This window comes from Hypanus sabinus, chromosome 1 (genome assembly GCF_030144855.1).
Source record: "Hypanus sabinus isolate sHypSab1 chromosome 1, sHypSab1.hap1, whole genome shotgun sequence".
Classification (NCBI taxonomy): domain Eukaryota; kingdom Metazoa; phylum Chordata; class Chondrichthyes; order Myliobatiformes; family Dasyatidae; genus Hypanus; species Hypanus sabinus.
The window spans coordinates 173,805,981-173,829,934 of NC_082706.1; the positions used below are offsets into that span (position 1 = coordinate 173,805,981).

General features: G+C 43.9%; 1 protein-coding gene across 1 annotated transcript in view; it reads left to right on the forward strand.

Annotated features, from left to right (window-relative positions):
• The first annotated feature begins 318 nt into the window (after window positions 1-318).
• rab2a (RAB2A, member RAS oncogene family) overlaps window positions 319-23,954 on the forward strand; it is a 74,348-nt gene continuing 50,712 nt past the window's right edge. Inside the window, exons 1-2 of the mRNA XM_059981688.1 lie at window positions 319-474; window positions 18,073-18,144. Coding sequence (XP_059837671.1) covers window positions 429-474; window positions 18,073-18,144 — 118 coding nt within the window. The 5' untranslated portion in view covers window positions 319-428. The remainder of the gene's footprint in view (window positions 475-18,072; window positions 18,145-23,954) is intronic.

A 23,954-nucleotide genomic window follows, 5' to 3' on the forward strand; every position in this document is an offset into this window, starting at 1 on the left:
TGAGCAGATCAGGCAGCATCTGTGGAGAGAGGTATAGCGTTAATTCTTCCCTGCACAGATACCACCCGAACGGGCGCAGAATCTCCAGCATTCGCTGTTTTCCGTTTCGCGTTCCCAGCAGCTGTGATGTTTCCCTTTGCTTTTTAACATTTGTTTCGCAGACAGGGCTATGCTTCATGTCAGATTTTAAACGTGTATGACTTTTTTTTACCGGGGCCATTCGCCGCAGCGCTTCAGTCAGGGGCTCCCCGGCGAAGCGGCGACGTGTGCAGACTGGGCGGGCGGGCGGTAGTTCGATCGAGCGCCGCTGAGGGCGTTGTGAGCGACCGGCTGCCAGCCCGGCATTTCCGCTGCTGACGTCGACAGGAGCTGTTATTGTCGAGGCGGCGGCGGCGGCGGCTCGAGTGCGCAGTCACCGCGGACACACGATGGCGTACGCTTACCTCTTCAAGTACATCATCATCGGGGATACAGGTGAGTGTCGGGTCCTGGGCTGGGGACCCGCAAAGCGACATGGCTCCGGGCCGAGGAGGGCTGCCTGTTTTCAGTACAATGGGAGGGCGGGGAAAAGGCAGCAGTAGGCCTTAGATCGGGCCTCGGCTCCCAGCTGATTGCCAGCTCACCTAGCTTTGCGTCTGCCGCGGTCCTCCGGCCTGGTCTAGTTCTCGGGGGCTGGGTGTGGTGGCGACAAGGGTTGTTGGGAAACGTTTCTCAGCTGTTTCCACTCACATTTCTAAGTGCAGGCCCATATTGGGAGATGGGAGCGTCCCATTCTAGGAGACAGGAGGCTCTAGACCCAGGCAGTTAAACGAAACTGGGCCTTTAGGACATGAGAGGGTGCCAACTTCCTCCCCGCCTCGCATGGAGCCACGACCAGGTGAAGCAGATTTGCAGTGAGAAAGCTCGTTGGGATAGCCACAACTGCATGCTAGGGAAGAGGTGGTAAAAATGAATGTATTTTGTGCCATTACTGCCAGAGGACTGAATTTTCCATTTGGTAACATGTAATGGAATTCTTGTATTTCTTAAGTATGAGAATATTAGGTGAAATTAATGCATTACTTACGTTGTGGACAATCGTTTGACACCATGCTGATTTGTGCTTTACATTTATGCCTGATACTTCTGCAGAATCCTGGAAAACAGACTGGTATGATTTATTGAATTATGAGTTTGAGTGGCGAAGAAGGAGGGTGAGAGGTGACTTTATAGAGGTATACAAGATGCTAAGTGGCATATATCCAGTGGATAGCTAAAAGTTTTTTTTCCCCCTAGGTCAGGAATAGCTAATACAAGAGGGCGTGAGTTTAATGCGATTGGGGAAATGGATAGGAGGAATGTCAGAGATAAGTTATTTTACTGAATGGTAAAGTACAGTGTGGAATGTTCTCCTGGGGTAATGGGAGTAGATGTGTTAGGAACATTTAAGTAACTCTTAGGCATATAGATGATAGAAAAGTGGATTCTTTTTAGATGAGGGAAGAATAAGATTGATCATAGTATAGATTAAAAGGTTGACAGTATTGTGGGTTGAAGGGTCTTAATGTTCTATGTTCTAAAAACTGAAATACAAAGGAATCAAACTGATATGAAGATTTATGAAGTTTTTTCACTTGTATGCTTTTTCTTTTCTTCCCTCCCCCACCTGTAAAACAAAGCATGCAAGTTGTGAGTTCACAACAACTATTCAGATGATTTATGCCAATAACCTGGATCCTCAGATATCAGTGGGCTTAACCTAAAATGGCACTTGCATCTCCAACAGCAAAAGTCTCAAAATACTACCAAACCTTAACTGGTGAATTCTATTTTTCATAGTGATTTCAAAGATACTTTTAAAACAATGCAAGCAGGTAATCAGTGTAGCCTTAGAGGAAGTTTTCAGTAACTAATGCAGAATTAAGTTACTTTGAGTATGATTTAGTTCTTGGAAGCCCTCGGAGATTTGTAGAAGGGCAAGTTATGTTTAACTACTGTCACTGCATTTTTTTGAGTTAAGTGATGAGGATGCTGTAATTGTATATACAGAGTTTCAAAAGCTGTTTTTTTTTAAAAAACTGGCTTATAATGGTATGTCGGCAAGGTTGACTTAAATAGGCAATGGCATCACAGAATAAAATGCCGACAATAATAGTGAACTATCTTTTGGTGAGCAGTTGACTTTTTAGGCTGTAGAAAGGTAGATACTAATATTTTTCAACTATCAATTATTAATTGGACTGGGTGCACAGGATAAATTCACATCTTGAAGACTGCATTTTGATGGTACCATGCAAATAGTTTCACCATTCAACGAAAGCTTTGGATTCAACACTTATGAAAGATAAACCAAAAGTAAGATGGAATATGGGGAAAATGACAGGGCTGCAACAAAAAAAATGGAGTGGAAACTTCTGAGTTGCTTTTGCCAAATGCCAGCAAAGACTTGAAGGGTTGAATACTTGCCTTGTCTGCTGTGCCTTGTAGTGCATCAGTTCTGTTGAATGATACCAAGTTTTTTTTATATTTTGCTCTTCAAAAGAAATTGTGGGTGACATACTTCTGAAACTTTAAGTGGCATCTGTGGCTATATTTTAAGGATCCGATATACTCTTAAAAACCGACGAAAGAAAACTCAAGTATAGCCACATTTACAATGGAATAATATTATTGTAAGATTTAGAAAATTTATGATGTGGTTAAACATAATGGAATAGGTTGCAGATTAGGCCAGTATTGTCAATATTAGTAGATTGTTTATAGTGATGGAGATATTTAATATTGTTGAGTGGTTTTACAGATTGTTACTGCATATAGAGTACCTGAAGAACAAAGTGACTATTTTGTTGGGCTAATTAATTAGCATAAGCAACCAAAATGGGTGAATAGAGATTCAGATCAGATATTAAAATGACTGGGCTGAACATTCTAGTGGACTGGTCCTTCAGCTTCATAAAAGAAAACAACAACAACTGTGGAGTATTGTGTGAAAAATCTCATTGCTGAACGAACACACAATGATTTTGGTCTCATTAGCAAACAAAAACAGATGGTATACCCAGGTCATAGCCTTTAGTCGTGTTGGGGGGAAATGAAATTTGACATGGACTATGGGTAGTACAGCTCTAGTTAGATGAGGCATAATTCATTTCATGCTTGCAAAAAAATGCACTGCCTTAATGCTTTATTTGTAATTGTGTTGGTGTTCTTAAAGCAACTTTAATCTATAAATGAACATGAAAATATGGAACTTTAATCACCTTCAATCAGTATTTTCTTTATCAAAATTCAAGGTTTGTTTGTGTAAATTGTTCTGTGCTGCCACTGAGGCACTCTAATAATTTGTTGTCCAAGCCCCAGTGGGATGGGATTGGTTGATTCATACCAGGGCAACCTGCAACTACCATTGGTATTCATATGCAATTGAAGCACATTTTGTACCTTGAAGTTTGAATTTTATGTAATTGCATGTAAGCATACTTATGGACACTATTGGAAAAATTGATGTCTAAGGCAGACCTTGGATTTTAGCAATAGTGTGGTTTAACTAAGAAATTGCTGCAATTTGACTGCAAGGTAGTTTTCTTTCAGCAATATACTCTTTCAGAATCATAAATTTGAATAAACAAGCTAATTGAGCAGCATAATTACTTAAAATCAAACTCATTCGATAAATTGCAGCAATAGTGTATACTCAGTAATACAGTATTTGAGTAGCACAGTGGTAAATGTAGGAGAGCAGCTGCCTCAGCTCCAGGGACTGGGGTTTGATCCTTGATCTATGTGGAGTTCACACATTCTTCCTGTGACTCTGTTCCAGTTTCCTTCCATGACCTAAAGTTGTGGATGGTAGATTAATCAGCCACTGTATAATGCCCCTCATGTAGTTGAGTGGTAGCATTTGAATGTGTTGATGAGAATATGATGAATAAAATGGGATTAGTTTTGGACGAACATAGATGGTGCTTATTGACTAGTGCAGACTTGCTGAGCTGAAGGACTTGCTCTGCTCAGTTTTGCACGATTATCTGACACAAATGATTAGTTTTTTTTTCTCTAAACAAATAACATTTCCAGCTTTAGTGCCGTTGGTCTTATTTTGTCATTGGCTTAGGAGATGAACTACCTATTTAGCTTGTGATGCAAATAGAGGGTTTAATGCTCTTCCTGAGGAATAATCCTAGTTGAAATGATAGCACTTGGCTGAGCAGTTGTTCTTTATCAGATATGTTAGTGTTCTCATCATCCTTCTTAAAATAAATATAAAATATTCTAGTTCATTTTAAGAGAGAGCAGAATGAATGGCTTGACAGAGAATCACCATCACTAGTCATTTCCCCCATCACTAGTATCACTAAAATATATCAGTTAATCAATGTGTCACAGCTCTATGTGGGAGCTACCCATGCATAAATCACTCACTGTTCAACTTTGTATCAGGTACTTAAGTTTTAGCCACTCCATTGGCTGTGCATACTTCAGGGTTTACAGGGGGTGTTTTTGTATAAATGTATTAAGTTGAATAACTAAATTCCTTTTAATTCCCAAGATTTTGCTGTCAATCTTTCCTTACCTAACCAGAGCCTGGTTTATAATTTCCTGAGGTAAACTTCTGGCAGTTATAAATGTGGAAGCTGGAGCTGACCCTTCCTGACATCAGCAACCAGGAAATTCAGCTGTAATGAAGAATTTAAATCCTTTGAGTTGTGGACTACCGAAGTTTTCAAGTAGTGTCAGCTTCTGACAATTGAAGGTTTACTACTTTTCATTATCTTCCTTCTATTAGTTTGGTATTAGGACAGATTGGTGCAATTTATGAGCCAGTCTTTTTAAAAATTGATGCCTACACTGATGTAGTTATAGTTTTGAGTACTGCCTTACAATATTGGATTAATCAAATTATGACACTTTTTTTAGGTTGGTGTCTAAATCAAATGGTTGTATGTCATTCCTGACTCCAGATTGATTATGATTGACATTTGCAGTGCACTTTTGAATGTTTACTTCACTGTTAGTAGTGCCATGTTTAGTAGATGTTGCAGAGATCTCACAGCTCCCCACCTTCTCCCTCCCTCCCTCTCTCTCTCCCCCCACCCCCTTGGTAAATCTTGCTTTGGTTGCTACGTTGCCTTAATAGCACTTCAAAAATAGTTTCTTGACTCTAAATGCTTTGTCCTGGAGATGGAATGGTTTTAGAAATTTAAGTTAATTCTTAAGGTAGCATTCTATTGATATTCAAATCACTGTTACATAGTTTTGTGCTTGTAGGATCCAAAGGTGGCAGAATGATCAGCAGCTCTGGACTTCTGTGTGATTTAGAACAGCAGGGATCTAATTAAGTAATTTTTAATGAAATTAGTTGAAGCTTTTGAAGGAGACTATAATGTTGATATGATGACATACTTTTGCCAGTACTGTGACCACTTGTCGTTGGTGTTTGTTCGTTCCAATGGCATGTTAGAACGACCTTTGCACCACTTTTGACAATATAGTGTGAACAATCCTGCAGTATTTTCAATAATTTTATGGCACGTGCTTCTGACGGATTTACTCCTATAGCATCATTAGGGAATTCAAGGATCTCGAATCAATAATGAACAAAAGGTATCTATATCAGAGTGATGTTAGATTTGGGAGGAGAATTTGCAAGCAAATTCTTGAATGCTTGTTGCTCTTATTATTGGTGTAAGTGCTTTTGGAGCAGCCAAAACAAGTGTTTGTTTTCTGAAGATGAGACATTTTGTAGCTACAGATCACAATGGTGGGAGGAATGAATATTTAGGGTGTTGATTTAGTAGGAAATCAAGGAGGCTGTACTTTGGGTAGGTGACGCTGGCATTACATTTACCCAAGAAAGTAGAAATCAATTGCGCTCCTAACTTGTGCTTCATATCGTTGTGGGAGGTCGTCAACAGCAGAATTCTTCCACCATTTTCAAATTATGTTGAAGGCTATCATTCTCAGTTTCTCTTGTATTTGACTTTCTGTGGCTGCAATGTAGTATGTATTAGAATGGCCCTGATAAAACTTGTACCAGGCTATTTTTATTTGACAGACTGTCCTGAATGACATTTTAATTTTTAGGTATCCACTGCTCCTGGCATGCACATTGGTACTTATTGAAATGTGTTTTTTTTTTATCCCTTGCCTTAATTGCATTAAGTGGGGGATATTGCAGGCCACTGATGCAGATCATGTTGGCATAGAATTCTGCCTCCTGGTTATTCAAGTTTTGAGCTACCAGATGTGTTCAGAGTCTATTTTGTTTCTTGTTTTGGTGGCACCACACAGCAACGTGTGAAAATTGGGAGGGGTAGTATGTTGTGGTTTTTTCAGACTTGCATTCCCAATACAATATTTCTGTTGTTCAACCAAACCACTCTTGGTACTCTATTTTTGAGTACCTGTTTTGTCCCTTTCTGTGCTCTGGTGGCTTCCAAATATTACTCAACATGGAGAGGTACTGATTCATCAGTTACCAGGATGGGTGATCAGGTGATTTTTCTGCTCGTGTTGTACTTGCTGCAGTTAGACTTCATGCACTGCTATAACTGCTCTCCTGCAAATATACCACAGTAAAATCAACATAATCTTCGCAATTTTAGGAAAGTTAACTAGTTTTTTTTTGACAGACCAAGTGGATGTTTTTCATTAACTTTATTTACCACATGACAAGAATTGTTGTAGTTAAAATTAGTTCATCTTCAGGCTTTCTTAGATATTGTATTTCAGAACAGAAATTTAAAACCATACTTAAATTATCCTGCTATATCATGTGATTGATAAACATTGTGCCATCTTTAAATTGAAAAAAAATGTGACTTTAATGCTACGTTGTTCCAAAGTTCAAAAAAATAATTTCATTAATGGGTGTATTTTTTGTTGAAAGCTCCTTTGTTTAATCATGATGCCTTTTTCTAACAAGGGAATGGAAATATTTTAGACATGCATGGACTAGAAATTTTATAGCTTTGTCATGTATTGCAAGTGTGAGGAGATGGGAAAAGTGAAATGATTTCATTATGAAGTTGACCCACATACTTAATCTCTATGGTATTGTTGCGTCTTGAGAATAATTCATGTACCTGAGGCTATTTAACTGAAATTTTCATGTGTATGAGGTTACCATGCTTATGTTGCAGTCATTTAAAATTTTGAAGAGTTGCTGCTAGGAAGGGAAAATCATTGAAGGTGTCAAGTTTGTTCACTGACTTGTATACGTAATAGCCTATTGCTATATGGCTAATTTATCACAACCAGTCTTCTGATGTTAGCTGATCAACTCTCAAATTTCATTTCAATCTCTACCTGCATTGAATAATTCAGTATCGATTCTGAGGGAAAAGTAATTAAGCTGAAAATAGGCATATGTTACCTGTTGTAAGATTTTACATGTAGAGTATCCAAATCTGATTGAAGAAATTCTTGCATAAAATCCAGTTGTGCCCATGTACAGTGGTGCTAGGAAGTTTATGAACCCTGTAGAATTTTCTGCATAACTGTGACCTAAAATGTGTCAGATCTTCATGCAAGTACTAATACTAATTAAAGAGAACCCAATTAAATAAATAACACAAATGTTATACTTGCTCATTTATTTATTGAGGAAAAATCATCCAATATTACATGTATTTGTTGAATGAAGTATGTGAACCTCTGGGGTAATACCTTCTACAAAAGCTATTTGGAGTCAGGTGTTCCAATCAATGAGATGAGATTGGTCATAGAGGTGCCCTGCCCTATAAAAAAGATACTAAGTCAGATATTGACAGAGCCTGCTCTCAGGAAAGATCTGTTTATGTGTACCAGGCCTCGATCAAAACAATTTTCAGAGGACCTCAAGAAGAATTGTAGAGCTGCATGAAGCTGGAAAAGACAACAGTGGCCTTTTTAAAGACGTGAGTGATCATCAAACTACAGTAAGGGAAGATGTCTACAAATGGAGGAAACTCAGTACTGTTGCTACTCTTCCTAGGAGTTGGGTATCCTGCAAAGATCACACCAAGAGCGTGACGTGTAATGCTGTAGGAGTTGAAAAAGAACCTAAGGGTAACAGCAAAAGACCTGCAGAAATCTCTAAAACTTACTAAAGTTCCTGATCATGTCTACTAATAGAAAAACACTGAACAAGAATGGTATTCATGGAAGGACACCATAGAGGAAACCATTTCTCTCCAAAAAAACATTGCTGCTCATCTCAAGTTTGCAAAAGACCACCTGGATGTTCTGTAACGTTTCTGGGACAGTGTTCTATGGACAAATAAGTCAAAAGTTGGACTTTCTAGCAGAAATGCACATTGCTATGTTTGAAGGAAAAATGGCACTGCACACCAACACCAAAACTTCATCCCAACTGTGAAGGTGGACGGTGCATCGTGGTTTGGGGCTGCCTTTGTTGTTTCAGAGTGTGGACAGCTTGCAATCATTGAGTGAACAATGAATTCAATATTTTACAGGAAAATGTCAGGGTAGCAGTCTGTCACCTGAAGCTTAATAGAATTTGGATAATGCAACAAGACAATGATCCAAAAAACAAGAGAATGGTCTAAAAAGAAGAAAACTTGTGTTTTGGAGTCAAAGTCCTGACCTTAATCCTATAGAAATGTCATGGGAGGACCTGAAGCAAGCAGTCCATGCAAAGAAGCCAACTAGCATTCTAGAGTTGAAGCAGTTTTGTAAGGAGGAATGGCTTAAATGTCCTCTAAGCTGATGAACAGGACTGATCAACAGTTACTGAAAATGTTTGGCTGAAGCTATTACTATACAAAGGGGTCACACCAGTTACTAAAAGCAAAGGTTCACATACTGCTTCCAACAAATACATGTAATCTACCGTTTTACTCAATAAATAAATGAATAAGTATAATTTTTTTTGTTATTTAATTGGGTTCTCTTTAACTAGTTTTAGGACGTGTGAAGATCTGATCATATTTTAAGTCATTTATGCAGGAAGAGAAAATTCTAGATTTCACAAACTTCTTAGCACCATTGTCTATTATCTAAGCAATTTTGCTGTAGTAAAAATTTTTTTTAGGCTTTGTGTATTGAGTTTTCCTGGACACGATTCTTTTCCAAGTCAAATTGTTGCACTGCCAGTGAAAACCATTAGAACCTTTTTCCCCATACAGACCTGGAGATAAAGGACAAAATTTGGGTCACAGTCAAAGGCTAGATGACAAGAAAATTCATGTCCCGCACTGCACTAAGCTGCTGTCCTCTTGGTAACTTGATCAATTTATTCTGGTGTATAATTGCAGGGTTTCTTGTTTTGAGCTGTTCATTGTACTTCCAGATATAATACTATGTGTCATAGGTTGTAAAAATATTTTGTATAAGATGTAATATTTTAATTAATCAACCATCTTGGCTCCAAAGTTGCAGAGAATTGCAGGAAATCTACATAAAACGCAATAATAATGATTTGATTTAAAGTTAATGTACAAGAAATTACCATCTTTTAGGTAATGTTTTGTACAGTGTTTACAAAACTTCAGTGGGTTAGAGGCATGTTATAAGTATATTTTATTTAGTACACATCAGTTGAAGATGTTTAAAACTGATTTTAATGGCCTCCCCAACATAATGTCTGCTATGTGAACAAGGCTCTGATCCAAATAGCAGACATGTTTGAAAAAATATAAGGCATCCCCACATTGTTTTTGGAGTGGAGACTACACACACTACACCTGTAGTGTATGGCATGCTTGCTCCGCTAATGACGTATGGTTGTCAGAACTGACTGGCTACATCTTTGCAGCTGAAAGCAATTGGTGCAACTTGATTAGAGAGGTAGCAATTGGATATGAGCTTTAGTATTCTAGTATCACCCAAGCTTGTGTTTTACTGGTTGAGAGAAGTTTGTCATATTTGGCACGAGCATACTCAATTATCTGACTTCTGTTGAGAAATTTGTAACTGTTTTAAATGAAGTGAGTATCGCAAGTTGCTTGCAAAATTATCTGAACCCTGAAATTTGGCCTGATTAAGATTTTGAGGCCATGATTTTTTTTTGCAGAAATGAATAAAAATTTAATAAAAATTGCTTTCCATTCAACATTTGAGTTTTTAAGAAAATTGAAATAACAGGAGTCAGCTATATAATCCTGTAAGGCTGCTTCACCATTCAAAGTCATGACTATTGTCCCATCTGAGCGTTGCTTTCCAGCACTATCCTCCTTTTCCTTGGTTCCCTTAATGCATCAAAATCTATCTGTGCTTTGCATAACTTCCAAAGCTGCCAAGGTCAGAAAATACCCAAAGATTTTTCGTCCTCTCTTGCATGCATCATACACTGGGGTGCTCTTTTCAGTTACCTGATGAGATAACCGTAGTTTTTGGCCAGGAGCCAATGTCATCAGGTGGTGCCCAACCTCCTTCATAGAATGTTTTAACCCTTAACCATTATGCTCTCCAGTTGGTGGGTCAGCAGTGGTGGCCAAGTCACTGCCCATCTGCTCCTGACTTCCAGCTCAACTTCTCTCGCCTGCTCCATATATCACCATAAGACCTAGGAGTAAAATTATCCCATTTAGCCCATTGGGGCTGCTCCGCCATTCAATCATGGCTGATCCTTTTTTTTAAAATCCAGCAGGAGGCTCTTTCTGCTTCCTCCCCTATCCTGCAAGCTGCTTGGTTCTTGCTCTTTTTATCAAGGTCCAGCGCAGAGAGCGACCTCCATGCCGTGACCTTGCCGGGAACCCTCTGCAGCCAATCTCCATGGGGAATAGCCACATCTGCCATCTGTTCTCCCTGCACTCCTAGACTAAGCTGTGGTACTTCAGGGCTTTCCTGTCATGAGCTGACTCTCATCCTTCCTCCCATGGTATTGTGAGCTCCACCATGATGACTTTCTTGTCCTTAGTGGATCACAGTACAATGTCTGGTCGAGGTGTGGTTGACACCTCCTCCAGAAAGTGCAGTTTTTTCCCTACATCAACCCTCATCTCCCATGATTTGGCAGTTTGCAGCAAATTGGTTTTGGGCCTCTTTGATATGACTGACTTGGTCCTCTCCTTGATGAAAATGACTCCTCTGTTTGACCCTCTGCCAGCTGGTTTCTTTTTACACCTCTGCCTCTCCAGTGTGTCAGCAAGGGGCACCAAAACCTTGTGGTGCCACCAGCACCATTCTTGTGTTAAAGCTGTTTTGCATCCTGACATTATGTGTACCAGTGAACCCTGTTGACCACAAAACTTGCATTTAGGGTCCTCCCTCAGCCCTCATGTGTACAGCTGTGTTGGTGTAGGGAGAGTGTCATACATGGACCACAGGAGGAAGGAAATGTGGAAGGGCTGCAGTCTCCAAAGCTCTGCCCAAGTAACCTGCACTTGGGAAGATATCATTTCGTCCAGGTGTCCTGTGATGCGCCCCAACTCCACTGCCTTTTGATACTTGCCTTTCGTCCTCGTGGTTCCTTATCCCTGCCTTGACCGTATCGCGCCTATCCTTTGCACTTGCACTTCCCCCATCATTGGAAGTATGCAGAGCTGAGGCCTTGCTGTCCCAGGCATGGGTTGGCAACGATGTCTCTCAGTTGCAGGGAGCTCACTGTCTAATCCATGGCCAAGTTGGTGGCCCACTTTCAGCACAATCTTTTGACTCCTGCTTGGTTTATTAGATTGTCATTGGAACCCTTCAGTGTTAACTAACACAACTCTATACTCTACCCCCTTGAACTCCTCCACTGCTGATGCCAATGGGAGCTGTAGCTGCCCTGATGTTATGTAGAGCCCCACTGATTTAAAAACTTGGTGGTGGGGGGGGGGGGGGTGTCTCCAGCCCCCTCCACAGATCCTTGTTGACTTTCCTCTTGATGGCTTCTACAGTGGTCATAGGGATCTTGTACACCATGAAAAGCCAGAGCAGCTGTGGTAATAGACCACATTGGTACAACTAAGTCATAAGTTTACAAAGGAGTCTGGTTTTGTCGATCATCTTCAGCCACTTTTCAGTCTGCTTTACTGACTTGTCCTCTATGGATGGAATGACTTACACCTGAACTTGCTAATAACCATGCTCTTTTTGATCACCAAGCATCTGGACTTCCTGGCCTTGAAGGTTAACCTAGCCCAGATAGCTAAGTTGTCCAGTTTCCAGTACCCATCTTGCTCGGACATGGGCTGCAATGGTTATTGTGATGTCATCCATGAACCTCTGTGTTGTAGGTTGTCGGATCCCAGGCTCCAACACTAGGCTGTGGGTTACGTCTTACGCTGCTGATATGAGGACATTCATACCCATGACAAACAAGATGAGGGAGATGGTATAGCCGGTTGGAATCTTCTTTTGGAGGTCTTACCACCTGGTTGTAAAGTGGGCTGAAGTGAAGCATAACTTGAATCCTCCAAGGTAGCTGGTGATAGTGTCTCTCATTACTGGTGGCATAGGGTAGTGATCCAGGCTAACCTGGATGAGGACATGTGGAATTGATCCATAGGTGTTGGCTGGATTTAACCAGATGACTGTTAGATTTCTTTCTTCTGCTTGACCTCGCAGATCAATTGGCTGATTATTGAAGTGTGTTCAAGACACCCAGAAAAACCCAAGATTCTACCTTTCTGGATGGATCTGTTGATATACAGGTAGTCCCCAAGTTACAAACATCTGATTTGTGAACAACTGGTACTTACGAACCGAGTAAGGAGAATGCCATCCACCATTGCCAGGTTCGAGAATGGAGGTTCCCGAGTTCGATCCAGTGACAGATTGCTGCTGAGTGCGCTCTCAATCCGTGCTGGGTTGATGTCAAGCTCGCACTCCAACCTCGTAAAAAAATAACTGCCACCTCCAGTTTAAATTCCCATGCGGAATATTGTGGAGGATCAAATACACAAACCCACTCGTCCCATTTAACCTGTCTCAGTGCGATGGACTTTAGGACCCAGGGAATTCAGTGTGGTGGTCCTTAGGACCTGGCAGAGCTCAGGACCCGCTGCCTGCAATGTTTCTGTTCCATTGACCGGAAGTAAATTCCTTGTACGTGTACAGGTACTTGGCGATTAAAGTCTGATTCTGATTCTGACAAGATATAGGAGCAGGAGTCGGCCATCTGGCCTATCAAGCCTGCTCCGCAATTCAATCATGGCTGATCTGACCATGCACTCATCTCCAATTACCCTGCCTTTTTCCCCATAACCTTTAATTCCTCTACTATACAACTTTATCTTAAATATACTTATGAGGCAGCCTCCACTGCTTCATTAGGCATAAAATTTCACAGATTCACTACTATTTGGGAAAAGTAGTACCTCCTCATCTCAGTCCTAAATATACCCCACATCCCCCAAATCTTGAGGCTATGTCTCCTATCAGTGGAAACAACTTTCCTGCCTCTATCTCATTTATCCCTTTCATAATCGTTCTTTAGCAAAGTTCAATACAATGGCTGTGAGTGAGTTGGTTGTCCTGCCAGTGTAGGTTCCAAGATGCAATCCAGATAATCATTGAACTGCTTCCAAGATACATTGTCTGATGGTATAGGCCTTCTGATCTTCTCTTTCCTTGATGAATGGATCAGGGTGTCAGAGGGGGCACTCACTTGGTCTCTTTGGCACTGGGGCTGCTCAGGTGTGGCAAGATCTTCAGCTCTGTGGAGTGCTTCCTGGCTGGAGTTCTCCATTGTCTCACCAGATGTTGAGTCCTTGAGTCACCTTTGTTCCACAGTTGGACCTGCTTTGGTGTTTCTTGAGGCTTTTGATGTTTTTGCAGATTTTGTCGCAATACACTTTTCAATGAATGCCTCCCCGGTCAGTGTTTGCTTGAGCCTTGAGCCATCTCGTTTCTGTATTTGTAGTACTGACCCTGTTGCCATCATATCTGTCCTATTGAGTCTTGACCACCCCCCCCCCCCAACCCGAGACTTTGGGGTTTTGCCTATTTAGTTTATCCGTAACGTGTATGGTGCCCTCTTGCAAGTGCTGCACACAAGGTTGCTAGCCTTGTGTGCCCGTACCCATGCCAGTCTTTCCTGGAGGTCAGCTGTCTTACCAGCATTGCCAACCTTTCTTGGTTGCCATCCAATCTTTCCTGGAAGTCACTGGTGAACTAGATGTCGCTTGCATCATACACCAAGGTGCTCCCTTCAGTTACCTGATGAGGTAGTCTTCGACCAGGAGCAGATGTTATCAGGTGGTGCCCAACCTTCATAGAGTGTTTCAGCCCTTAACCAAAATTTCTTTTCAAAGGTTTCAAAGGTACATTTAATATCAGAGGAATGTATACAATATACATCCTCCAATTCTTTTTCTTCACAACTATCCACAAAAACAGGAGCGCCCCAAAGAATGAATGACACTTAAATGTTAGAACCCCGAAGCCCCTCCCAGCTCCCCCCCATGTGTAAGCAGCAACAAAGCAATGATCTCTCCTCCCCCACCAGCAAAGAAAGCAATGGCAAACCCCCCCCCCCAACTGAGCACTCAAGCATTCAGCAAAGCATCAATAAAGACACAGACTTGCAGTACCTCAAAGGCTACTCCTTCACCCTGTAACTCAACATACCACAGGCTCTCTCTCTTTCCCTAATAAGGGAGAAAGAGGTGTCTCCATTTCACAGTGAGAGCGGAGACATAACAAACAACTCACTGATTTACGATGTTAAAAGTTCGTTGTGTTACTTTTTCTGAGCTCTGTGCCCAAAGAACATGGGTCTCTGGGCATGCAGCCAGCTTGCTGCTTTCGATCGTTGTCACCCATGACACACTGATTTCCTGCGGGGGCAATGACCTTGAATCCTCCAGTTTCCAGAGCCACGAAATCCCTGAACGCTGAAGGCGTACTAGTCTTCTAGGCCGCATCCTTGGTATATCGAATAGTGGCCAGCTGTGAGACCCTGAGAGTAGGTCCCATTCCCGCAAAGAACCAAAGTCACCATGTAGCTCCAGGTCAGGGTCTTCAAAAGAACCTCGAAAGGGGAAAACAGATATTAAAGATAGAAGGAGAGCTGTTTACGAACATGCAAGCAAAGGAGTTGCCATTGGGTGCCATTGTCTCCTAAGTTCCACCCTCTAGTTTTTATTTCTGTTCTAAATAGCCTATCTCTTATTCTCAAGCTAAACGCCATAGTCCTAGATTACTTGGTTAGATGAAGCCATCCTCTTTGCTTCCAGCTTCTCAAGCCTCTTAGTACTTTATAGGGTTTTGATAAAAATTTCTACCATCCTTTTAAACTCTAATGAATAGTTTATCAGCTCAATCCCTCATTTACATTTTAAGCTTTCATCATGAAGAGCTTATCCAATATATGTGATTTTTCTTTATGGTTTAAAAAAAAAATCGCCTTTTTACTTTTGTTTGAATGGTGAATAGTTAAGACCAAATGTCTTGGTGAAGCAGAGTTTAAGAATAAGGTTTGTTCCATGGATCTTGATCAATTGTTAGTCAACATGTGTTTATTGTTAGACTATTAGGACATCCTGCTACAACTTCACTTCTACTAGGCTTTGACTAACTTCCAAACAACATGTCTGTGGTGGTGATAAATGATTTTGCTAGACCTGAAATGTGAATCCGTGCAGTGTCTGGTAACTCTGATGTCTGTCTCAGAGCATCTTTAAAAGAGGGTGATCACTTGCAAGGTGATGGTGTACTTGGTAGGAACTGAAAACCTATGCCAGCCAACTGGCTGGGGTGTTCAAAAACGTCTTCAGCCTCTCACTGCTGCAGTTCATGGCTGAAATTAACTCCTACCTAAATAAGGACCTGGACCCACTGTAATTTGCTTACCGCCACTATACATGATCTTAGCTGAAAGGCCGAGAATATCTTTTTTTTTAATCCTTTTCGCTACTTATGGAGCATAGGGCCTCAACAAAAGTCCTCCACTTTCTGCGATCTCTAGCAGATGTTTTTGCAGTCTCCCAAGTTTGGCCGGCGACTTTCAGTTCATCCAAAAGCTTACGCCTCCAGGTTTGCTTTGGGCAACCTCTTCTCTTCCCTTGTGGATTCCATTCGGGTGATTGTCGAGTGACATTCAATTGGCTCTTCCTCAAGGTGTGGCCGACCCATCTCCACTTCCTGCTCCTCATCTGGATTACAATGGGCTCTTGGTTTGCTCTCTTCCATAGGTCTAGGCTTGACACTCTGTCGTACCATTGAGGCGGAGGACCTGCAGGAGGCATTTGTTGCCAAGAATACCAGAAGACCATAAAATATAGGACAGAAATAGGCCACTTGGCCCATTGAATCTGCTCTGCCATTTCAGCATGGCTGATCCATTTTCCCTCTTAGTCCACATCTCCTGCCTTCTCCCCGTATCCCTTCATGCTCTGACCAATTAAGAATCTATCAACCTCTGCCTTAAATATACATAAAGATGTTCTCCACAGCTGCCTGTGGCAACAAATTCCACCGACTCCCCACCCTCTGGCTAAAGAAATTCCTCCTCAAAACAATACGGTCGTATTGAAATAATTGCTACCAAACAATGGCACAGATGTTTGACACATTTCCTTTATCTTTAAAGTACCCAGATAATGTTTCAAAGCATTCATTTGCTCACCAGTACCTCACTTTGTGTATGTACCAGTGTGCTAATTTTGGATAATGGCTGAAGTGCTAAAGGGGGACCACACAGAGAAGCATTACTGACTGTTATGTGTTGGGAATCGAGTGGAAACCCTTGCTCACATTTTGCTATGTGCTGTAGTGGTGGATACATGACATAAATCTCTATCCGTCACTGCTTTGTTTGGCGTGAAGTGACTGATATTGGGCAGGTTGGAGCAGCTGTCCAATGTGGGTGGTGGGTGATACTGAGGTGAGCAGCATCAGTTCCATATGTTGATGTACTGCCTTTATTCTCTGGATTCCCTGTGGCTTTTTAGATGTGCTGAAGGCTGTTTGGCTATATAGCTCTCCCAGCACAAAAGTGTCTCTGAGACATTTTCAGCTTTGATAAACGTTGAGTGTGTCAGGTGGAAATTGGCTAGGAAAGTGGGAGAGAGCAGTGTCCGTCACCATGCTGGAATACATCCCATTGGTGAGCTGCCATTCTTCTTGTTCCTGCCTCTTAACATCAGTCCTATGGACTCGGACCCCAAGATCCCTCTTATCCTCCATACTGCCAGGAATCTTACCATTAATACTATATTCTGCCATCATATTTGACCTACCAAAATGAACCACTTCACACATCTGGGTTGAACTCCATCTGCTGCTTCTCAGCCCAGTTTTGCATCCTATCAGTGTCCCGCTGTAACCTCTGATGGCCTTCCACTTTATCCACAACACCTCCAACCTTTGTGATCGGCAAACTTACTAACCATCCATCTACTTCCTCATCCAGGTCATTTACAAAAATCAGGAAGCGTAAGGGTCCCAGAACAGATCCCTGAGGCACATCACTGGTCACCAACTTCCATGCAGAATATGACCAGTCTACAACCATTCTTTGCCTTCTGTGGGCAAGTCAGTTCTGGATCCACAAAGCAATGTCCCCTTGGATCCCATGCCTCTTTACTTTCTCAATTAGCCTTGCAAGAGGTACCTTATCAAATGCCTTGCTGAAATCCATATACACTACATCTACTGCTCTACCTTCATCAATGTGTTTAGTCACATCCTCAAAAAATTCAATCAGGCTCGTAATGCACAACCTGCCCTTGACAAAGCCATGTTGACGACTCCCAATCATATACCTCTCCAAATGTCAATAAATTCTGCCTCTCAGGATCTTCTCCATTAACTTGCCAACCAACCACTGAAGTAAGATGTTTGTTTTAGAGGGACAGTAGTTGATTAGATAGTTGATGGTATCTATTTAGGATGTGGTTGGATACAAAAATATTACTTTTATTTCTAACTGTATCACTTTTTCTTCAGATTTCTATGCATATTCTGGGATCCTTTCCCAAATATTGGGTTAAAAAATTGCCTGTAGTTTAGATTTCATTAATGCCTGATTCTTTGGCATAGTCTTACTTGTGATGGGAGAGAGACCTTTCTTGTTTAAACATCATTTCTACAAAGTTGTGAATAAGCACAGACCTAGTTTTAAGATGACACTGTTTTCAAACCTGATTTTTTGTTGTTATAGTGTACTTTCGTATTAGTATATTTAGATTTTATTGTTAATTGTAATCTTTTATTTTGTAGGTGTGGGAAAATCATGTTTATTATTACAGTTTACAGATAAGAGATTCCAACCTGTTCATGACCTTACCATTGGTGAGTATGTATTAAGGATTTGTAAATATTATATATTATAAGAAGTATTACTTTTGAAAACCAAAAATTGTGAATGGTAAAGTTAGAAGTTAGCATAATAAATATTTAAGGGTAGTGTGATTGCTTTAATGGGCTTTTTCCAAATGCATGACTGACGGCAACAGGTGAGTTAGTGTTTGAATTATATAGTTGCTTATTTATTTTCCAGATAACTCCCATGAGGGTAAATTTTATTGTATGTTAAGTTTTGGGGTAGTGAATTGTGAATTTATGTAAGTGAGTGGTCACAAAGTGGGGTTAATCTGTACTCAGTAAAATAATTTGTTTCATTTTTGGTTAAATTAACACAAATCAGTACCAAGCCTTGAGTGATCTTGATGTAGGCCTAAATCAGCTTTGTTTTGCACGTTATAAACGAACTAATGTCATGACTTGCTAGAAGTAAGAGCTAATAACATTGGTAACTTTTAAACAACAGAACTCATTAACAAGGAGGATGAAAGGAATGATTGAAGGAAATGGAGTAATTTTGGAGTTTGGAAAACTAATTGGATAAAAATTTGGAGTAGGGAAAAAGGAAAAGGATTAAATCTGTTGTGGGAATAAATTATTTTTTGTAATAATATCAATATTCTTTGGTACATGGCATAATTCAAGTTCTAAAGATTGGTAATTGTGGTTTAACTTTCCATCCCTGAAAATGCTGAATGTTTTGCCCATTAACAATGTTATTATTTTTCCTGAGATTTAACTTTCCTAGGAGATTTAGCTCATTACTTTTTAAGAGTATTGTGCAGTATTCTTGGATTGGATTTGTCTTGGATTTTATTAACTTTTGGTACATTTCATGAGTATTTTTGGGTTAGAATTAACTACCTGAAGGAAATGCTTCTTGGAAAGTAAATTGAATTAATTTTTGGGTCTATTTCTGATATCCTGCAGTTACCTTCAAGCTTCTCTAGTGTAGATTAGGGTTGTCTTTGTCATTATTTCAGGAAGGTAATTGGCTTTTTGTGAGATTTAAGCTTTATCAGTTGGTTCAGGGTTCCCCTTCATTAATAATTATGTTCTATTAGTCATTAATAAATGTTTTGCAAAGTAACCCAATTCCATATTCAAGAATGAACTCTTATAACAATCAAAGTGTAAGTAGCTCAAGTGTCTTCCTTGGTCCAGGTTCCTCTGCGTCAAAAGTCAGTAAATAAAACAAGGCTGTGGCGACCCATTTCCTGGCACATCCGAACCGGCTCACAATTAGCCAGCTTTCCGGCTAAGGGAGATAGCCTACGGGGGTTTGCGAGCACAGAGCTTTGGAGCCTCTGCGCCACGGGGAGCAGGTTGAGGGAGGCTTAAAAGTGAGGCTGAGGATTTCAAATAAAGTTTTTCCTTCGACTGCAGTTACCGACTCCGTGTCATAATTTTAGCGCTGCATGTAGCACACCGCTACAATTGGTGACCCCGACGGTCCAAACGATTTTTGGACCAGAAATGACCGACGCCGCCTCTGTTCATGCGGTTTCGTTGAAACTGCCGGGTTTCTGGACACAGCGACCGAACCTATGGTTCCAGCAAGCCGAAGCCCAATTCCACGTTCGCCAGATCACCTCAGAAGACACCCGCTACTACTACGTGGTGAGCTCCCTCGACCAGGACACAGCGGCCCAGGTCGCGGAGTTTGTACAGTCGCCCCCGGCAGACGGCAAGTACACGGAATTCAAAGCCCTGCGCCTCAGGACTTTCGGACTCTCACGGCGCGAGCGAGCTGCCTGTTTACTGCACCTGGATGGCTTGGGCGACAGACCTCCTTCGGCTTTAATGAATGAGATGTTGTCTCTGGCCGACGGACACACACCCTGCCTCATGTTTGAGCAGGCATTCCTGGAGCAGCTGCCCGAGGACATACGCCTGCTGCTGTCCGACGCGGATTTCAGTGACCCCCCGGAAGGTGGCAGCCCGGGCGGACTTGCTGTGGAACGCCAAAAAGGTGAGCGGGGCGTCCATCGCACGGATCTCCCAGCCACGCTCCCAGCAGCAAACCAGTCCAGGCCCAGCCGCGGAGCCCGCCAATCCCCGACCCAATGAACACTCGTGCTTCTACCACCAGCGGTGGGGCGCAGAAGCCCGCCGTTGTCGCCCGCCCTGCAAGTTCCCGGGAAACACCAGGGCCAGCCATCGCTGATGGCTACGGCGGCTGGCCATCGGGATAGCCTCCTGTATGTGTGGGACAGAAGGTCGGGACGCTGGTTTTTGGTCGACACTGGTGCCGAGATCAGCGTTTTACCTCCGACGAGTTACAACACCCGCAGCAGGGCACCGGGGCCCCCCCGAGGGCTGTGAACGGCAGCACAGTAAGGACCTATGGCACCCGTCAGGTGCAGCTACAGTTCGGCTCCAGCCAGTTCACGTGGGACTTTACACTGGCCGCCGTAGCCCAACCGCTTCTGGGTGCGGATTTTTTGCGGGCTCACAGCCTACAGGTCGACCTGCCCAAGAAGAGACTGGTACATGCCGAGACCTTTCAGACGTTCTCCCTGGGTGCAGCCCAGTTGCCAGCCCCTCACCTGGGCTCCATCACGCTGTCCGACAACGACTTCACCAGGGCGGTTCTGGCACCGCAGTTCACAGCGGCCATGCCCCGATACGGCGTACAGCACCACATCCCGACCCAGGGACCACCCCTCCACGCCCGTGCTCGGCAGCTTCCCCCGGACAAGCTCCGACTGGCGAAGGAGGATGGAGTTCCAGAGGATGGAGGAATTGGGGATCATCCGGCGGTCCGACAGCCCATGGGCCTCCCCCCTGCACATGGTGCCCAAAGCGACAGGAGGCTGGAGACCGTGTGGCGACTACTGCAGGCTGAACTAGGCTACCACACCGGACCGCTACCCTGTGCCGCTCATTCAGGACTTGCAAACCTGCACGGCGCACGGATCTTCTCCAAGGTAGACCTCATCCGAGGGTACCATCAAATCCCGATGCATTCTGACGATGTCCCCAAAACGGCTCTCATCACCCCGTTTGGCCTTTTCAAGTTCCTCCGCATGCCGTTCGGCCTGAAGAATGCTGCACAGACGTTCCAGCGGTTAATGGACGCGGTGGGACGGGACCTGGACTGCGTTCATCTACTTGGACGACATCCTCATAGCCAGGAGCATCTGTCCCACCTCTGTCAACTCTGCGCCCAACTGAGTGAGTATGGTCTTACAATCAACCCCGCCAAGTGCCAGTTCGGACTCAATACCATTGACTTCCTGGGCCACAGGATTACTAAAGACGGGGCAACCCCTCTGCCCGCTAAGGTAGATGTGGTCCGCCACTTCCCCCGACCCACCACGATCAAAGGCCTTCAGGAATTCGTAGGTATGGTCAATTTCTACCACCGCTTCCTCCCTTCAGCTGCCCGGATCATGCGCCCCCTGTTTGTCCTGATGTCGGGTCCGAGCAAGGACATTACCTGGGACGAGGAGTCCGCCGCCGCTTTCGTTCAAACGAAGGAAGCTTTGGCGAACGCCGCAATGCTAGTACATCCCAGAATGGACGCCCCTACCGCCCTCACAGTGGACGCATCAAACACGGCAGTCGATGGGGTGCTGGAGCAACTCATCGCAGGTGGCTGGCAACCCCTGGCGTTTTTCAGCAAACACCTGTGGCCACCCGAGCTCAAGTACAGTGCTTTCGACCGGGAACTGTTGGCGCTCTACCTGGCAATCCGGCATTTCAGGCCCTTCACCGCGTTCACGGACCACAAACTGCTTACCTTTGCGTTTACGAAAGCGTCCGACCCCTGGTCGTCCCGCCAGCAACGCCACCTGTCCTACATCTCTGAATACACGACGGATGTCCAGCACGTCTCGGGTAAGGACAATGTCGTGGCGGATGCGCTCTCTCGCCCTACCGTTCATGCCCTTTCCCAAGGGGTAGACTTTGAGGTACTGGCAGAGGCACAGCAAGGGGATGAGGAGATTCCGAGTTACAGAACTGCAGTCTCCGGTTTGCAGCTCCAGGACCTCCCTGTAGGCCTGGGTGAGAGGACCCTACTCTGCGACGTCGCCACCGGCCAGCCCTGTCCCGTCGTCCCGACAGCCTGGCGGCGCCGTGTTTTCGACTCCATTCATAACTTGGCTCATCCCTCCATCCAGACGACTGTCCGAATGGTTTCCAGCAGGTTCGTTTGGCACGGACTCCGCAAACAGGTCAGTGAATGGGTCAAAACGTGCATGCACTGCCAGACGGCCAAGGTGCAGCGGCACACCAAAGCCCCACCACAGCAGTTCCATCCCGCCCACATTCATGTGGATATCGTGGGCCCCCTGCCAGTGTCGCGTGGAGCGCGGCACCTCCTTACTATCGTGGACCGGTTCACAAGATGGCCAGAGGCGGTCCCTCTCACCGACACCACCTCCGAATCTTGCGCCCGAGCCCTGATCGCCACCTGGATATCTCGCTTTGGTGTACCGGCCCACATTAGCTCCGACAGAGGCGCCCAGTTCACCTCCAACCTGTGGTCAGCTATGGCCAGCCTTTTGGGGACTCAGCTGCACCACACAACTGCCTACCACCCACAGTTGAACGGGCTAGTGGAGCGTTTCCACCGTCACCTGAAGTCGGCCCTCATGGCCCGCCTGCGAGGAGCCAACTGGGCGGATGAGCTTCCCTGGGTCCTACTCGGCATCCGCACAGCACCCAAAGACGACCTGCACGCCTCGTCGGCCGAGTTGGTATACGGCGCGCCCCTGGTCGTCCCCGGGGAGTTCCTACCAGCCCCACGGGGGCAAGAGGAATATCCCGCAGCAGTCCTGGGCAGACTACGCGAGAAGCTTGGTAACCTGGCCACCATACCCACTTCACAGCACGGGCAGAACCCGACCTGCGTACCCAAAGACCTGCAGAACTGTAAGTTTGTGTCTTTCGAAGGGGCGGGCATCGGCCACCGCTGCAGCAGCCATACAAGGGGCCGTTTATGGTGCTCCGGAACAACGGGTCTACGTTCGTGCTGGACGTTGGGGGGAAAGAGGTTTTCATGGTGGACCAACTCAAACCGGCCCATGTGGACCTGGCGCAACCGGTCGAGTTTCCGGCACCTCGGCGCAGAGGCCGACCTCCCAAGCAGGTTTCGGCCCAGACTGTGGACATTGGGGGGTGTATCGCCGGTTCTGGGGGGGGGGGGGGGGGGTTATGTGGCGACCCATTTCCTGGCACATCTGAACCAGCTCACAATTAGCCAGCTTTCCGGCTAAGGGAGATAGCCTACGGGGGTTTGCGAGCACAGGGCTTTGGAGCGTCTACGCCGGGGGGGGGGGGAGGGGGGCAGGTTGAGGGAGGCTTAAAAGTGAGGCTGAGGATTTCAAATAAAGTTTTTCCTTCGACTGCAGTTACCGACTCCATGTCGTAATTTTAGCGCTGCATGTAGCACTGCACACCGCTGCAAGGCAGCCTTATTTGGATGTGTTCATTAAAATAGTATATAGTAGATCTAAAGCTAGTGAACAGTGGAATGGAATGTGAGTTCTCCTTGGTGTTAAAAGTGTAGTTTTGCTCTGGTTGATATGAAGTCTGTGTTGTTGACTCTGGCATGGTTGTACAGCAGTGGCACATGCAGTGATTGTATTTAAATTGAAGATTTAAAATGTTGCCTAAGTGGTCTTTTGGTCAGTTTATGCCTTTGTAATTCTTGGCCTGTTTCCTCCACATTACTAAGTTTTTAGTTCCAACCATAATTAGCACTGAGCTGCTTTGTTTAATTTGCCAGTCACTAACTGAGTGCTGATATTTAATGTTTCATTTCTTGTTTAAAGTGCTGTCAAACCATG